This window comes from Daucus carota, chromosome 4, assembly GCF_001625215.2.
Source record: "Daucus carota subsp. sativus chromosome 4, DH1 v3.0, whole genome shotgun sequence".
Classification (NCBI taxonomy): Eukaryota; Viridiplantae; Streptophyta; class Magnoliopsida; order Apiales; family Apiaceae; genus Daucus; species Daucus carota.
The window spans coordinates 31,859,331-31,878,123 of record NC_030384.2 but is presented as its reverse complement, the minus strand read 5'-3'; the positions used below and the strand labels follow the sequence as shown (position 1 = coordinate 31,878,123).

Here is an 18,793-nt window from a genome sequence, read left to right as displayed (position 1 = left end):
TGGATAGACCTCGACGTCAGGTGCATCTATCTGATAATGCTAAATCCCCATATGTTATTAGAATAGTGAATGACCTACGACGGAGGCAAATTAACCCCGAGCAAGAAGCAGTTTGGCAGTGGCTTTTCAGTAACAGAAAGCGAAAAGAGTATGCCTTTTAGATTATAAATGTCACAAAAGTAACATATACATAATTTGTTGATTATAAATCTGTATTAATGTTGCCTTGTTTTTTGTGATAGTGAATACCTTTTTGTGTGGATCGACAGAATGTGTACTAAAGCACAATTTCAGTCTCTAAAGTTTAACTCATGGGTGGAGGGAACGGTTATTGATTGCTGGTCATATCTGCGGAATTATGGAGAGAGACTAAGAGGGCCAAATTCACCTTTTCGGTGCTTTCTGACTGTTGAAACAACGGTACTTTCTTAAGTTTAGGTTCAAGCTATCCTACAAATTTGTTAGGTGTGAATATTATGATTGTGTACTGCAGCAGGATAAATTCTAATTTATTGTGAATATTATGACATGTGTTAGGTTTTAAAAAAAATTATAATTGTGTTAGGTTAGGCTTAATTAATAATTTTGTATGATGGTATGTAATTTGTGTCCATTTGCTTGTAGTTGGTTGCCCTCGCAAACAATGGAAAAAGTTTCGAGCACCGCTATGATAACTTTATGGAACATGTGGACATGTGTTGGTGCACTATAAATTATTTGCATCAGAAAACATATGTAATCGCTGACTTTGATATGGTAAGTTCTACTTTTGAGTTGCACTTAAAAGTTCACTGTAATACATAACACATAGAAGAGGCATGTACTTCATTTAAGGGACTATACCTATTACTTTTTTGGAACCATTTATTTGCAGTTTTTCTTTCCAATACATCAAGGGGTGCATCACTACCTTATTTGCTATAACATAAAGCATCCATCGTGGGACATCATAGATAACAACAAACACTACAAAGATACTAGTGCGGTATATGGAGATGCACCTTCAACTCTGGTAAGAATCTAGTAAAATATTACTCGGCTAATTTAATAGGATTAAAATTATATAAAGTGGTATTCAAGTGTATTGTTTATCTCGTTGTTAATAACACATGTATATAGCATAAGTTGTTCGTCCGGATGCTGAAGCAAGAAAATGTGCTTACTTGGGAAAAAGTGTCTGCTTTAGAACCTAACTTCATAGAAATGGAGTGGCAAACGAATGATAATGTTGTTGATTGTGGTATTTTTGTGATGCGGCATATGGAAACTTACATGGGTGGGCGTCGTATTCCTTGGGCTGGTACGCTACAAAATGAGAAGGTTAGTTGACTCTATATTGATAAGCTTCATTCTGACAATGTCGTGTTGACCATTACTGATACGTGCATACCATTGATGTATAAACATCTGAAAGCTTAAAATCCTTTTACAGGTCGGGAAAAATCAGATGGAGAAGCTTCGAAAAATATATTGTCATCAGATGCTGACTAGCCCGCTGAATGAAAAAAGGGAAGAAATTATGAAAGCTGTTGGCAAAAGTCTGAATGTTATGAGAGCAAGATAAAAGTTGTTAACAAGTTGCCTTCTTGTTGGCGTTATAAGTGTGGGGTACTAATAATTAATTTGGTGCTGTAGTAGTGAGCTATTAATTCAATTTTCACATCCAGAACCTTTATGTAACATATTTAATATTGTTTCAGCATTGGTTTAAAACTTTATCATTGTGAATTTATATCATTTTGCGAGATATTCAAGGCATGACGTATTTATTTAATCTATCTGTAGCTGTTTTTTCTTATTTATAATGTGGAAGGCTCAGTCTTATGCAAAGTTTGGGAAAGGAACAATATATAGATAGATTACACATCAGATGCTGTAACAGAATAACAGCATCTGGGTTTCCTATTGTTTGCGGTATTTTTTCCCTCTTTGGCTGAATTTGTACTAGTGTACCTATGCAGCACTGTACTTTAGCAGTATGTACTGCAGTTTTTATGTGCAAAGAAATTTCCTTGATCTTGCTTGATGCTTCGAACCGATCCAATTGGTTGACAAGCTATTGTGGATCAGAAAAGTAAGTTATTGTGGTTGGTTCTTTGAGGATCAGAAATTACGTAGCTTGGTATCATTGGCTGTGATCAAACTTGTGTAAAAACTAGAAGAAAATAAATAGAGAAAAGCCGGCTTTAAGAATCGAAATGTGTTGTAGAGTTTGAGGGTGAAATATTACGTAGCTTAGCATCATTGGTTGTGATCAAACTTGTGTGTAGAACTAGAGGGAATAAATACAGCTCCTGTCTTGATATTGGATTACCATTGAATCGCAGAGATGGGGTCTTTTATGGGGCATGCTGTACCGGGGACATTATTCCTGTTGATTGGTGTATGGCGCGTATGGTGCTCTTTGGTGAGGCAGGTGTTGAATCCCAAGTTTTTTCAGGTCAGAGTTTGGAATCCGGTTCCTGGTTACAATGGAAAACTGAAATATTTGGAGTTGTATGTTATATCTGCCGGGGCTTTTCTTGATATGTGTATAGAGCTTTTATATTCACCTCACTTCAATTACTTTGTTGATGGAGTATTGAACCCAACTCACATGAATGATTTTGAACATGGTGGAATGCTTCTCATGTTCTTCGTCTATGGTGTTGTCATGTTGCTGTCTGAGAAAACCAGGTCAGTGTTTCTCTTAGTATCTGCTGTATTTACCTCACATTGTTACATGGGTATCTAATTTTTTTACACGGATGTTTAGTTTGGCAAGATAATTAAACTTAAAAGACCCTGCAGAATCTTGTAACATCTAGATAGCTCGGAGTAGAACAAGTATATATACATCGGGGCATGTCACACTACAAACCTTCAGAATGCATCAACATCGACAAGCGTTATACTGAAACAACATTATAGGATTCACCAGAAGTTCTGAAACAAAATATTTAAATAATATATTAATTGTGGTCAATCAAGATATAAATACTAAGATACAATGTTTATATAACAATCAAAATTACAATTCATTGATATAAGCTTATTTTTTATTTTTTTTATTTTCAAAAAAATTGGTAAATTCTGTTTGGGCTCAAGGATTGTTGTTAATGAATTCTGCATATGTGTATGGTTTGTAGGCTAAGAAATTTTGTGTTTGAACAAGTCCTATATATGTACATATATTCAGTTCACTGCATAGACCTAAACACTATTCCAGAAACAGCTACAGGTATTTACATTTCCCAACTTTCTACCCAAATATAAAAAGATCTTAACGATCATCTTTAGGACGTTCTTTTGTTATCTATTCACAAGCCAGAGCTCTTATACTTTTGTGTGAAAGAGCCCAGGGAATTTAAGGTTTGCAACCAAATAGCTATGTTGTATTGTCATATAGGTTTGAGTATAAGAGCCATATATGCTACTGGTCAATCTGCATTGACAGTGATAAAACACTGCTGCCTAGAAGGAAGTTTGGATTAAATTTCAGTTTTTGGTAAATCAATTGATCACTGCTCAATTCTCAGCTAATTGATCGATGGTCCTTTCTCCATATTTCAGCTTGTTTCCCTTGCCAGATGGAGCTTTATGCTTTGTCGCTGCCACAGCATTTTGTGCTGAGTTCTTACTATTCTTCTTTCACTCGACTACACATAGAGGGCTAGAGGGCCATTACCATCTCATCCTCGTCCTCCTTGTAGCGCTGTGCATATTTTCTGTAATTGCAGGAGCCCTTGTGCCAAACAACTTTGCTCTAGCATTGTACGCTGCACCTCACTATCACCGTTGCCTCTATCAGATTCCATTCGAGCAGACCCGATACTGTCGATCTCATCCATAAATATAATAGATGGAGCATGCTCCCTGTTAAACAAAACTTCAAGCAAAGAACTTGCATCACTGACAACTTGACAAGTATGAAAAGGTGGAAGAATATTTAAAAAGCAAGTTAAAAATTGTTCATTATCGCGGTCTAATTCATAGCTTTCATCACCATCAACCACTTGCCAGTTGGGATCATATGCAAACTAAAGGAAAAAATTAATAAATATCTTATGTCAGATGAATCGATCTTTGATTGCAGTGCTATTAATTTAGCATGAACTTACTATATGATGCGGCCAGATACAAAAATGCACATTGAACATATCTAAGAGCAGATAGCAGAGGATTTTTTTTACTAAGCACTGAACCTATTCCCTTCATTGTAATCTATGGTCTACACCAGTTGGACTCTTAATTAGTGTACATAAAACAGACCTGGCCATAAAGAAAAGTTCTCTGACCATTCGAGAGCCTTCACCAATATATTTCTGGACCAATTCAGAACCAGAGACCCTTATAAATGTACAATAAGTATGATGTGCCACTGCCCTGGCCAATAAAGTGTTTCCAGTACACGTCTGATGCACATTATAGAAATCACTTAGTTGAAATCTTTATTTTGACCACATTATAGAAACTAACTAAACATGGGTGATGCACTAATTCTCCGCTGATGGGAATTGACATCATCTGTCTGCAGTATTGTGCAGAAAACAGCAGAGCTGAACCTTGTTTCAGGTCGAAGGACAAAAATATTACAAATACGCATTGATAAAATGACTGATTCGTAAGTTAAGGAATGAAGCAATGCAACTAGGCGATTTAAGACCGCTGAAGTTGATGAGCGGTAGCATATGCACAGATTATAGATCAAAACAGAGTATTTACTCCAATATTCTGAACCATTTTTATTGGCAATTTAACTAGTTAATGACCAATCCTCAGGAAAGCTCTATCAGCAACCAGTATCAAATGTAATGTAGTATATATACTATGCTCGATACATATTGACAACCATACTACTAGAAAAATTGATATTTTTCATTAACTGAGGGATCCCAACATAACTTCCACAACCATTTCACCTTTTTAAAAAAGTTTCAGCAATGCAAAATAGATAATATGCTGCAAGAAACTTATTCGATAAATGAAATAACCATGACAACTACAAATATCTTTTAGAAGTTAAATTATGTAAAAGACTTGAAAAGAACACATTTTTCTTAACAATCAGGCAATAATGCTTTATTTCTTTCGGAGTGGACATGTCCTAGCATTATGTCCAACAATATGTCCGCATATGCTGCACTTCCGACGGTTGTCATTGTTACTGTTCATCGCTTGTTCTTTGCCACTCTTGATCCTCTTGCCACATCCTTTGTTACGACTTGTGTTTGGATTCTGTACAACAACATCTGAATGAGGTTGTGGACCGACAAACTTGTCAATTGTTGCTTCCTTATGTGTCACTAATTCTTTCATGTCAACTTTCATCGCCTGGATATGTGTGCGCATCTTACATACCGCGCTCTTATCAAAACCAGCAATACTCATGCACGTCTGGAAATCAAACCAATTTTCTTTTACTAATAACTTCACCTCTTCACTGTCAACACAATGTTGAGAATTGGCACTGGACACAATCGCGGGTTGATTTTCGGCATTCTTTGTCCAACGTGTGTTAATGAAAGCTAGTGGAATTTTGGAAACACCACATTGATGCAAACTTGCAAACGCATGTCTGCATAAGTAACCTCTCCGGACATAGAATTTGCACTCGCAATTCACATCGTGATCAGCAAGTCTTACAGTAACCTAAAATTATATAGAAAATTCTATATCATCATGTTTTATAAAAAAATTACATAAACTAACTGACTTAAAAAAAACAACGTACCTCAAACAATTTTCCCTTTAATAATGCATCTTTTATTTTAAAATGTTTAACACCTTCAATAAGACTGACTTCATCAATGCTTGTATGGTACCACGCCGATTCTATTTCTTCCCTGACTAGGTAGTACAGTTGACGTGTATATATTTTTGCAGCATCTTTTTCAATCTTCAACTCGGTGGCAGGTATTGGAACGGATATTGAGAGCTGGTTGTTATCTTCAAATAAATGACGTTGTTTCTCAATTGCACTTTCATATTTAGAGAAGAACTCAAGCAAAGTATCCCCGCTCTTGTGAAAATGTTGAAAGTAGAAGTTTGAGCTCTCCGAACGTGACGTTGTTCTAAGCAAGCCAGCCATTGCAACATTATTAAAATAAGCAGGGATCCATTCTTTGCGGATGACATGCATATCAGTAAGCCAGTCATTATCACCCAAATCGTATTCATCAATAACAGACGTCCAACCTTCTTCAAATTCTTGAATTGATAAGTGATCAGCCCAGACTAAAGACTTCATTTTAGACATGAAAATTTTATCAGAAGCTAAGGATGGACGAATCTGAGAAAATTTAGAAAATATCAGTGCACTAATCAATCTTTATTGAGTGAATCAAAATCAAAATTTTATATATGAAACTACCTTGCTAGACAATTTATTCATAATGTGCCACATACAATAACGATGTATGGTTTCGGGCCAAACCAGCGAAACAGCCTTCTTTATTCCAAGGCATTGATCTGTTATGACGCATGGAGGAATATGATCCATGCATTTGGTAAAAGCATCCAACGCCCACTTAATGTTGGTATGATCTTCTTTCTCAACCAGTGCAGCAGCAAATGTCACATTGCTCCAATGATTATCAACACCTGTAAAAGGAATAAATACCATACAATATCTGGAAAAAAAACATACAAATCTGATTAGGCAATGGTGTATGACATAGAGTATATGGGGTCCTACTACAGCACACATGCACAAAGAACATAAATTTTGACAACTAGAAAAATGACTAAACAAAATTTTCACCTACTTGTTTGTACGATAGGTTGGATCAAAGGACAGAGTATCTCCAAATATGCTATAGTTACGTTTACCAATAGCATCAGCCCAAAAAAGACCAGTTAAGTGACCATCATTGTCTTGTTTATACTCATAGTAAAAGGTTTTTTTTGACGTCACATATTTCCCACTAAACTTGTCAAGTATCATGTCTGCATCATGTGGACCGATACGAGCCCTCATGTCGCGCTTAAAATTTTTAAAATCTGTGGATGTAGCACATACATTCTCATACGAACCAACCATCTCTTTCATTATATTATAAGTTCTAACTGGACCAATATTTGCCCGAGAAAAGTCAGAAATCAAGTTCTGATGACAGAAATTCAACTTCCTACTACATCTCAAGAACTGTTTACCGGAGGCGGAAGCTAATGCGTGATTGTGATCCTCAACGAAATATGATACAACATAACCACTGAGACCGGTATATTTTACTTTGATCATAGCATTACAATCACACCTACGTGAACTTGTCCTACGACGTTTAATGGGCTTCTCAGCAACAACTTCAGATGTTGTTTGCTTATTTTTGTCATACGTACCAGCCCAACTACATTCTATGTACTTGAGAATGACTGTACCATCAGGAGCATGTTTTGCAGAACTCTTGCGAACATCAAATCCACATAAACGTCCATATTCTCGGTAGAAATCATATGCAGCATCAATAGTGGGAAAAGCCCTATCTACATACGGCTTATACTTTTCATCGCATATGGGTGTAAAATACTCACGACCACCAGGGGACGTATATTCTAACGCTTCAAAATGGATTGGCTCTTCAAGTATATTTCCATTCTTTGCGAATTGTTCATCAATAACTGGTGAATGATGTGCCCCACCTGAAAGTAAAAAATTTACATCACGATCTTACATGTATGAAAGTGCATAAAATTAATCATAATTTCAGCATATGCAGTACACGTACTGTTGCAGCACATGGAAATATGTCGACAAAATTCTTGTACGAAACAACACCAATATAGTGTAAATTTGTAGTAGTACCTGAATCGACATGAGTAGACTCCATGCTGGGTTCAAAATTCTCCATAATTTGTAAAACCAGTAGTATTATGAAACTGAGAGAAAATCGAGAGTAGTAGCTTAGTTTTGTTCTATCGAGGAAAGTGTTTTATTACTATTAATTTTGCAAAATTTGATCAGTTATAAATTGATGTATTTTTAGCAACTAATATCTAATTAATAAATACTCAAGTATACTATACGTATTTCATTTAAGTATATGAAAGGTATATTGTTTTTTTAATTAATAGTATATTAAATCATAACCATCTATTCCACTACAATCTAATGGTTAATAGTGGTCCTAAGTTCTAATTATAATATTGGTTCTAATTTGAACCTCGCCCTATATATATATATATATATATATAGGGTTGCACTCCACACAGAACACTTTAAAAAAAGAACAACACAGAACACTATCATAACACTTTTTTTTTCATAAAAAATGATTTGTTATGATTATAATTACATAGTTAAGCACTAACTAAACTTAATATATGAAATCTAACATCCAAATCTATCCAAATTATTAATATGAAATATTATAGAATCCAGAATAGAATCATGTATATATTCTTTACATGATTAATATCACATAGAATCATGTTATTTTTAATCCATAATTATTGTTAAACATGCTAGACACTATTATTATTCATAATAAATGGTTAATTAGCTTAAAGTTAGAATTTAATTCAAGTTTTAGATGAGATTCTATGTTCGATTCCAAAGTGTTCTTTTTTGTTCTTCTTTTAAGGGTGTTCTGTTTTGAGCAATGCCCTATATATATATATATATATATATATATATATATATATATATATATATATATATATATATATATTTATATATATATATATATATATATATATATATATATATATATATATATATATATATATATATATATATATAGACACACACACACACACACAAACACACACAAATTAATTTGATTCTTGTGTGAAACCCGGTCAAAATAAATCTCAACAGCATTTAACCAAAATATGAATATCTGGTAAGAAATATACCTAAATAAATACAAGATACTCTATTATCGGAGGAGCATTTGAATGATAAGCTACAATCAGTTTAATATCAAAGTGATATTTCACTAATAGAAGAATTTTAGTATTATAATTTATTTACTTTAAATGATAGTAACTAATTCTACCTCACAATTACGTTAAATTTTAGTTGGGTGGTTAATATGTATACAAAAAATCCCACTATTATTAATCTGAGTAAAATTAATCATAAATTATCTAGCTAGATTTGAAAAAAAAAATTGAGAACACTCTTTGTGTTCTTAATATTTTCCTATCCAATCATAAATCAACCGCAAGTTATAAATGAGTACTTCATCTGTTCCCTTTTACATGTACATTTTGATTTTCAAAAAGTCAAATTGACCAATTTTTGATTAAAAATTATAAATTATCTATTCATTATTTTTAAAATTTGAAAATTACATATTAAAAAATACTAAATATATTTAGGTATAATTTTTATTTTTTCAATTATATAATATATATAAGTTTTAGTAAAAATATAATTAATTTGATCCGTTAAAAGTCAAAATAAAATGAGTCAGAGGCAGGAGAAAATTATATAGTCATAATTTAAAGTATCAGCGAGTAAGTAGGCACTAGGCAGCGTAAGCAAAGAGCAAACAAACATCACTAACTAAAAAGTAACATTCACTTTCACACGAGGTGGCTTCTGTCCTCTTCTTCCTTATAAAACACCAAGTGCCCATACGAAATGGACACACAAAAACCCATCAACAACAAAAGAAAACGAGGAGGAGCTCGCAAGCCTCTCCCTCAAACCCCATCTCCCCAACCCCACAACGACGTCGTCGCCCCAGATCACGACTGCGCGTCGGTTGACGCGCCGCCGATGGGAAAAGTGATGCCGTCAATGGACGCAGTGGTAAAGGTGTTTTGTACTCACACGGAGCCTAATTACTCGCTACCCTGGCAGCGAAAGAGGCAGTATAGTTCAAGTAGCAGTGGGTTTGTAATTGGGGGCAAGAGGGTTTTGACAAATGCGCATTCCGTTCAGCATTTTACTCAGATTAAGTTGAAGAAACGTGGGTCTGATACCAAATATTTGGCTACTGTATTGGCTATTGGAACCGAATGCGATATCGGTACAAATTCCTTTCTTCTCAATTTTATCAGAATGTAGCTATTGTTTGCCTATAAACATTTTGAATTAATATGTAGGATTTTGTAATTCAGAGATATTTTGGTTGTTTATAAAGTGGACAGCTTTTTAGTCTTGTATTCGATATTTGTTGTGGATTAATTTGCAATCCGTAATAAAGAACATACAAGAATTTGGTCTACCCTGGTCTACCTCCTCACCTGGAACCTAATTACATTCAATATAATTCCCCCTTTTGCGGACAACGACCTACTTGAACACTGTGTTCACCCGTATTTAAACATGAACTCCAGTGACTCGAACAAGCTTGTTCCCTTGAAAAATGATATCTACAGTTAGTTTTGAGTAAGTCAGGTAAAAGATATCAAATTCCTGATAAGCAAAAGACAATTTTTAGTTTCAAAAAAAAAAAAAAGACAATTTTTGTATCTATTCTATTAAAAAAATTTGAACTTTGATATCTGTTAAATCAATGACAATATATAAATAGTCCTTGCATATATATCCTAGCAGAAGATTTGCTGAACAGTTTTAAAAAAAATTGACTAGAAGTTACCTCCTTGGCTTACTCAGATTGTAACTTATTTAGTTCCAGCTCGCTGAAGTGAATATGTTATCTCTTTCTGAAACCTTATTTTAGCTAGCTAATATGCTTAACTGGTCCCGCAAGCAAATAATTATCTTCTCTGTTACTTGATCTTGCAATAAGTTTATGCTGATGAGGTTTATGAGATCGTGTTTATAATTTATATCGTGAACTTGATATGAAGTTCACCATTATGGAAAAAAACAATTTTTCAGTGTGTGTGTGTCTAAATGGAATGCTATGACGCTTATATGGGATATTTCGTGTGGAGAGTCTTGAACAGATTATAAATGACTCTATTTTTGTCTTCTTTGCTTGTTTTTTATTTACGTTGATAATATTTGTTTGAAAGGGCATCGCGAAATTGTGTTCTTAAGGTTAGAGTAAATGGATCGTCAATTAAATTAGTTTAGGTGGGATAAAGTTGGCAAGACTTTAAAGTTTGGAGCTATCTGTTAAGAGATTTGATGGATTGAATTCGTTATGGGTGAAAATGGGCTCCGGTGTTTTGTTGTGGAGGAAGATGATTGGTCGGTGAAAATCGCAGTTGTAGGTCTCTAAAGGTCTGACCTTACTTAATATTTTGTATGTTTCGGAAGGCCTTATCTGGTAAGTTCCTTGGAGATTAATTGTTGGGGCTGGCATAAGCTTATCTGCTCTCTACTTTCATGCCAAAATGCAAGGATTTCTAATTTTAGATTGATTTATATAGAAAAGATTTCTATGGTCCCATGTTTTTAATTATTGTATAATTGCAGAAGGGGGAATATGTAATGCCGATAAAATATTTGGTTAGGTCAAATAAAGGACCATTGTTGTGGTTAGTATATAAAAGCAGATCTCAATAGTGGTAGGTGGAGGCGAAAAAGTGATTTAATTGGAATATTTTGATTTACACAGAGTTGGTACCTTTGTCGGATTTTGCAATCCGGCCATGTGGTCAATTTATAGTAGCGGTTCACTCTGATGTCTATTTTCAGGTGACGTAAAAGTTCTTGTTGACAAGCATTTATGGGGAAAAAATTCTGAGAAGAGTTACCTATTGTCTCTATTTCTAGCTTCGGCAATTGTATCATTTAAGATATCATTTGTTAAAAGAGTAACTTGAACTGATGGTAGAGAGAATCAGGTCTCTCATATTAGATACTAATTCTGAGACTAGTCTTTTGCTGGGCCTGTAGTGCATTTTCTTTATTCTGTGCAGCATTCTATACACTTTCAAGCTGTCATATGTGGTTTAATATTTTTAAGGTTTCTTAATTCTTACCCCCCTTAAAGCAAGTCCAACAATGTCCTAACAAGTGCCTTATAAATATAATAAAAAACAGTGTCCTAGTGATTTAGGACATCATTTTAATATACCAACTCCAACAACATGCCTTATTATTAAAATAATAATATATTTGAATTATTGATGGAGAGAAATGAAAAGGAGAGAGGAGAGAGGAGAGAGATGTCTTGAAATGAGAACAAAGCTATTTTTTTATTAATAGAAATGGTTTAGGGCATGCATACTTGTGCCTCAAAAATAAGGCATTTGTTAGATGTCCTAGTGTTTTAAGGCACCACTAGGACATTGTTGGAGCACTCATTTGCTCCAAATGCCTTAAATTTTGATTTAGGACATCAATTTAGAGCACTCTTGGACTTGCTCTTACTATTATTGACACTCCCAATCACTTAATAATGTTAGCAAAATTGATACACAGTCTTTGCTAAAGATGGATCTGATCGCAATGTCCCTAGGCCACCAGAAACCTGTGATCATTTTTTAAAACTTTTACCCCCTTCGTTTTATTAATTGATCATCTCCTCATTAGCTGTTTGTTGACATTCTTTTTTACCTAATTTGGTGTTGGCACTGCTAAATTTACAGAAGGGTTAATTTTAATTCAACTTTATCATTGTGGACGACAGCTCTGTTGACAGTGAGCAATGAAGAATTTTGGGAAGGAGTATCTCCTCTTGAATTTGGAGGATTGCCTGTATTGCAAGATGCTGTCACAGTTGTAGGCTACCCTATTGGTGGAGACACAATATCAGTGACAAGTGGTGTTGTATCTCGCATTGAGATACTATCATATGTTCATGGAGCTACTGAACTTCTTGGTCTTCAGGTTGTACAATTCAGTTATTATCTTGTTTAAAGTGTAACTTGTTGTTAAAGTCATGGTCTGTCACTTACATGATACATTTGCAGATAGATGCTGCCATAAACTCTGGAAATTCTGGTGGGCCTGCCTTCTCTGATAGTGGCAAGTGTGTCGGGATTGCATTTCAATCCCTTAAACATGATGATGCTGAGAACATTGGTTATGTCATACCAACACCAGTAATTTTGCATTTTATTCAAGATTATGAAGAGAATGGAATGTATACAGGTATGATACTCCTCTAGACATGTATTATTTTACCTGTATCTGCTGTTGATTGAAATCTTATTTGATACTAGATAACAGTTGCAGACTTGTTGTTAGATAAAGTTTTAACATGACATTCATTTCATCATTTAATGATCCACCCTAAGTTAGGATACCTTTGATTACTCAGAGTAATGTATTTCGGGGTGTCTTCCCATCTTCAGGTTTTCCAATTCTTGGAGTTGAGTGGCAAAAGATGGAGAATCCTGATCTTCGAATGTCTATGGGAATGGGGCCTGAACAGAAGGGTGTACGCATAAAAAGGATCGAACCTACTGCTCCAGAATCTCATCTTTTGAAGCCATCTGATGTTATCCTTAGCTTTGACGGGGTTGATATTGCTAATGATGGTACAGGTGAGCCTTGTCTTATCGAAATTATGATTTTTATTTATTCCTTTTCCTAAAACTCTCTCATCACTCATCATAAGGAACTGTGACCATATATACAATAATATATGAAATACTTCTTGTATGTACACTGCATGTGGTTCTAGTATTTTCTGTACTGTTTGAAATCCTTGAAATTTTGCGTACTGGCACCGTAGTCACTTATATTATATAGGCCATTTTGTCTCACCACTTTCACAGAATAGAAGGTCTTTCAATATATTGTTGGCCGCCTAACCTCTATATAGAGTGCCGGTACCTCCAGAGGTAATGATGTTGGCTTCCATGGTCAATAATCTACCATATATATTTTTAATATCCAGATCTTAATACCGGACAACATCAAGATAAATCGATTGATCCAAATAAGTTTTTGTAGGAAATAGTAGATTAATACTCGGGTCCATGTGGGGACATCAGGGACCGAGGGTGTATTATTAATCCTCGGTTCCATGTGGGAACATCAGGGACCTTCGGTGTATTGCTACTTTTTTCTTTAGTATTTATATATACTTGCATGTTACATCTATGGCTTGTTTACTAAAAGCATGGCTCAATGTCTGTGTGCTGGAGTCTTCATTTACGAGCTTTGCCTACAAATATACTATCAGTCCACATTTCAAGAAAATATTGTTTATCATTTGCGCTCATAGCTCAAAATTCAGTTCCTTTCAGGGATGGAGAACGCATAGGTTTCAGCTACCTTGTTTCCCAAAAATATGCTGGAGATAAGGCTCTAGTTAAAATTCTCCGTAATTCTGAGACACTAGAGTTTGATATAAAACTTGCAACTCACACAAGGCTTATACCAGCGCACATCAAGGGAAAACCACCTTCTTATTACATAGTTGCTGGATTTGTTTTTTCAGCTGTGTCTGTCCCATATCTGCGTTCAGAGGTACACTATATGTCACACTACCTTGAAATTATTTTTTAAAAATTCTATGCTTCACTTTACCAATTTTTTTGCCTTTTCTCTAATCATCTTTTCTTAATTCATATAAAAAACTGATTTATCCAACTAGGGGTTTGAAAAGGCTATGTTTGGTGAGCCAAATATGCACATATTAGCTCACTACATAAATTACTTTCCCTTTCTGTTGTATAGCACTTGGTCTGTGTAAGTGGCTTCCAACTCGATTAAGTGCTTTTTTGTACTCTGTTTTCAGTATCACTTGATGTCATATATTCATAATTGAATTCACTATTTTAATGATATTAAAATTTGAACTAGAGCTTGTATAGGTTAATTATTCTTACTTTCATTCTCAGTTGCTTCAGGTATGATTCTAGCTGTGCCAATTGTTTACTTCCTGAAAAGCTGATTTAGAAATTGGTGAGTGGGAAAGATGGAGATGAAAGTCGTAAACAAATGAAGTTTGTAGAGAATAAATTAAATGAATGAATTTCCCAATTGTATAAAGCTCATTATCAATAAGAGATGTCTGGCCCCTGTCCAACTCTATCACGGGTCTAGGGAAATGGAAATATAGGCTGGGAGTAAGGTAATGAATTTTACTAGTAAGCAACAAGTGACCAGGTAAATAATCATACCTCCGCCCCCTTCATTTTCCTTTCTGAAAAGCGAAAATATTCAAGATTATTCTGCACATTTGTAGGTCAGAATGGAATGAGTAATAATAACCATCAGAGCATAATCTTTATGACTACCCTCAGTTCTTGCAAGAAATCCATTCATGTGGGTCACATCATTCCATTCTTGTTCTTCATGTAACTCTCCTCTTGTTTACTGTTATTCCCATCTCGTATTATCAACTGAACCAAAGACTGCATAGGAGCTAAATATGTGATGACTATTCTAAAGGCAAAATTAAAACATTCTGGTATTAATAGCAGAGACAAAATATGTGTTCAGACAGAAGAATATAGTATGTATAACTGACAAGTGGAAATTTTAATTCTAAGCAATTGTGTTTCAATGTTTTTTAAAGACAACTCTCTAATTTCTTGATATTTGTAGGCAATCTGTAACGTATGTTGATTTAATTTGTCGTGATAAAGTATTATTATTTATTACTGTAATATAATGTTTAAAAAAAAAGTATATTCGACATTATAGATTGGTACGTGATAAAATACATCGATCAAGCTTACCAGTTCATACAAAAGAGTATATCTTTCTCATCCACTTGGTTAGATCATCCAATTGACAATCAAAATATTTAATTCTTGATCGAACTTTAATATTATTAAATTTTACTATAGATTCTCTCAGATCTTTTTAAAAAAGAAGTTTATATATGTGGGTTAAGAATAGGCCACAACCAATGTCTATTATATTAGTAGTCTGCTACATGCTTTTAGTTATCACTTTGATTTTCTGAGCTATTTTCTTGAGCTTAGTTTCTTATATGGGGGAGTTTGGATAGTATATGGGTTTGGGGGTAAATGAATGTGGGAATGATATGGAATCCTTAAGGGTGTATAGGGGATGATTTACCTGTTGTGGGATCCCTATTCCAAACAACCAAATTTCTAATTCAAATTCTGGCACATGGGATTGAGGTTCCAATTCTAGTTAATTGGACTCACCAACCATGAACAAATGCCCCCATATGTTGATCTTGTTGTTCCAATCAGTTTTGAATTTTAGGGAAGGGTTCTTATCTGAAATGTCTTTTTTAACTCTTGTTGTGATGTGTTTAGTACGGAAAGGATTATGATTTTGATGCCCCAGTGAAGCTTCTGGACAAGTATCTACATGGAATGGCACAATCAGTTGATGAACAAGTAGTTGTTCTTTCCCAGGTGAATTTTTCATTCTAAATACTTTCCAGCAACCGTAGTCCTTAGGTGCTGTTTGGTATTGTTTTCTGTTAGGAAACAACATTTTCTTATTTTTTTGTTTTCTGAGATTTTTTCTGAGAACTATTTTTTAAAACAGGAGCAAGCACCACATTGTTTTCTGAAAACTGATTTTTATGTTTTTAAAAACAGAGAACAGTTTTTTTTAGTTATGTAGCCAACCAACCACTTAGTATTCCCTCTGCCATGCGACATTGCATGCTTCTTATATGCAAGTTATAAAATGTAGTGGTGACACCGCATGCATCTTATATGCAAACTTAATATGAAGTGCATTGAGTAATTAGCCGCGGCATATTTTTTCCTCCAATATGTAGGTACTTGTGGCAGATATCAATATTGGCTATGAAGAGATAGTCAACACCCAGGTATAAATTAGAAGTTTTTATTAGTATTTGTTGTACTTGTTCTACAATTGCTTAGAAATGAGATTCATATGATCTTTTTTCTGAGATCAAGATTGAGGGATTGACAGAAATATGTTCAGCAGAGATGCAGAGTTCAATTTTCAACTAATGTATGTAAGAGTTATCAACCTATTGGCCCTCAGGAAATAAAGAGTTTAACTCAGCCCTTTAAGTTGGCATTTGTACAGATCAACCATTTCATTATTTTTCTCCAAAAATACGCTTGCTGGATTTAACTAACTCTCAGTTTCTGAAATGTGTTTTTAGTTGGAATATTTAAGAATCAGTTAATTATAGGAGTCATTTAAATAGAGCGTTTCAATTGTGACTGTGAGTGTGTGTGTGTGTGTGTGTAAAATATATACGTACATATGATATATCAATATTCCTCACTAACATATTTTAACTTTCTAATTGATTGATTGATTCACTCATCAAGTGGTGTTTAATTTCCCATTTTATTTATGCTGCTGCTGTGGGATCTTCTATTGCCGTCACTAGTAAATGAGAGATATATATATATATATTATAATACACATAAAGTTGTATAAGTAAGTGTATATATAATAGTGTCGTACACATGCTCTATGGTTTAAAATCCTAAACCTAGGATAATTGGTAGACAATAGTTCCCGTGATGAAAACAAAAATTTAGGCAAGATAACTTCCGAAATCTGGCAAGGGTTTTTTTGGAATAAAAATAATGAAAACAGTCCAATTGTACAAACTGAGAGGGCTAAATCAAAGTTCCTTTTTCTTTGCGAGTTCATGTGTACAAACAGGTATGCTTCGAGGGCCAATATGTCAATAACCCTATTATGTAGTAATGGATATGCATTTTTCAGGTATAGCTACTAACTGTTCTGATTTCAACTGTACTTCGGAAGGTTCTTGCTTTTAATGGAAAACCTGTTAAGAATCTGAAGGGATTAGCTTATATGGTAGAGAACTGTGATGAAGAATACATGAAATTTAATCTCGAGTATCAACAGGTTCGTTCTCTCCCTCCCCTCTTATGCTTTAATTGTAATATCTTTTGATCAATAATATATATTACTATTTGCCTCCGTCTTCTGCCTGTTATTCACTTGATTTCATTGAATGTAGATTGTGGTCTTGCAGACCAAAAAAGCCAAGGCTGCAACAACAGATATTTTAACTACTCATTGCATACCTTCAGCCATGTCTGATGATCTCAAGGCATAAGAGAAGAATGCATTAGGAAGTTGCAGGAAGCAAAAATCATTATGTAGAGATCTCTTGTGCTATATATTGAGATACTAGTCAGAACTTAGCAGATATTGTCCACACACACACACACACACACACTCACACAATTGACTTCAGTTCATGAATATGACTTGTTAATTTTTTTTAAAACAATAAATTTGGTTAGTACTCTAAATATCTAATATCTATTAATAATTATCATAATATTGTGAACGTAGACAAAGGACGTCCAGAGGTCATTTCGGTGGTGTTGCTTACTGGCTATAGGTTTTTATGTGTTTCTGAATCGTGTTTTGTGATGCTTGATTCTCAGCTTGCACGTAATTATGTTGGGAACCTTCCATTTAAATGTTTCCCTATATCTCAAGGGGATATATTTGGTGTAATGCAGAAAAATACATATAATTTTTTTTTTACCATGTGACAGGTGAAAGTTGCAACTTTATATGCATTATTGTATATTTACTTCTTGCATTGATAGGGTTTGATTCAAGTACACCGGAAGGATTTGAATTGTATGATCCATTTGTCATTAGAGTATCTGTGCAGAGTTTGTTGTTTTTTAGCTTCATTAGTAGCTGTGTATTGCCCAAAACCAGAGGCATTGCAAGCTTGATGGTAACAATTGACAAACGAGTATTTGGCTCTTGCTGCTTTGTTAGAGGAGTTTTCGGAGTTGTGGGTGCCAGGCTCTCAACAATCTTTACGGCAAGGTGTAACATTCAACAAGACACCACTGCTGTTTGTTTTTAGTTTTTACGCACGCCTCTGTGTACCTATGATTTTGAATACATCCATATATAAGAAAATTGTGGGCACAATACCTCAAGCAAATGCTCAGCGTCTTTAATTACTTAATTGCAAAATGCATTGACCTATACACTATGAAAATGCAAAGCCGGACCTCCATCTCTTTAAACCCACGATCAGCTTCCCCTGCATGCAAAGATTGAATAGAC

At 34.5% G+C, this 18,793-nt stretch overlaps 4 protein-coding genes across 7 annotated transcripts; 3 read left to right on the top strand and 1 right to left on the bottom strand.

The window, feature by feature from the left end:
• The first annotated feature begins 885 nt into the window (after positions 1 to 885).
• LOC135152064 (uncharacterized) lies at positions 886 to 1,737 on the top strand. Its single transcript, XM_064091549.1, has 3 exons — positions 886 to 1,012; positions 1,120 to 1,320; positions 1,433 to 1,737. The coding sequence occupies exons 2-3, from the start codon at positions 1,138 to 1,140 to the stop codon at positions 1,562 to 1,564; spliced, it is 315 nt and encodes a 104-aa protein (XP_063947619.1). The 5' UTR covers positions 886 to 1,012; positions 1,120 to 1,137; the 3' UTR covers positions 1,565 to 1,737.
• A 408-nt stretch (positions 1,738 to 2,145) lies between these two features.
• LOC108217239 (uncharacterized) lies at positions 2,146 to 3,832 on the top strand. The gene is made up of 2 exons (XM_017390078.2): positions 2,146 to 2,676; positions 3,553 to 3,832. Exons 1-2 carry the CDS (start codon positions 2,330 to 2,332, stop codon positions 3,830 to 3,832), a joined length of 627 nt encoding a protein of 208 aa, XP_017245567.1. The 5' UTR covers positions 2,146 to 2,329.
• Positions 3,833 to 5,061: 1,229 nt separating this feature from the next.
• LOC108217238 (protein FAR1-RELATED SEQUENCE 5-like) lies at positions 5,062 to 7,829 on the bottom strand. Its single transcript, XM_017390077.2, has 5 exons — positions 7,784 to 7,829; positions 6,811 to 7,620; positions 6,353 to 6,582; positions 5,714 to 6,271; positions 5,062 to 5,631 (listed from the first exon to the last, which is right to left on the bottom strand). Exons 1-5 carry the CDS (start codon positions 7,827 to 7,829, stop codon positions 5,062 to 5,064), a joined length of 2,214 nt encoding a protein of 737 aa, XP_017245566.2.
• Positions 7,830 to 9,454: 1,625 nt separating this feature from the next.
• LOC108219370 (protease Do-like 9) lies at positions 9,455 to 18,220 on the top strand. 4 transcript variants are annotated; one of them, XM_064091404.1, is made up of 9 exons: positions 9,455 to 9,959; positions 12,480 to 12,679; positions 12,763 to 12,943; positions 13,147 to 13,338; positions 14,037 to 14,269; positions 16,039 to 16,140; positions 16,515 to 16,565; positions 17,492 to 17,596; positions 17,712 to 18,220. In XM_064091404.1, the coding sequence occupies exons 1-9, from the start codon at positions 9,569 to 9,571 to the stop codon at positions 17,808 to 17,810; spliced, it is 1,554 nt and encodes a 517-aa protein (XP_063947474.1). In that variant the 5' UTR covers positions 9,455 to 9,568; the 3' UTR covers positions 17,811 to 18,220. The 4 variants fall into 4 exon arrangements, with proteins under 4 accessions (XP_063947474.1, XP_063947475.1, XP_063947476.1 ...); XM_064091406.1 differs by lacking the exon at positions 17,712 to 18,220 and adding an exon at positions 16,657 to 16,714 and having other exon boundaries at positions 9,481 to 9,959; XM_064091405.1 differs by lacking the exons at positions 17,492 to 17,596; positions 17,712 to 18,220 and adding an exon at positions 16,657 to 16,952 and having other exon boundaries at positions 9,480 to 9,959.
• Positions 18,221 to 18,793: the final 573 nt, after the last annotated feature.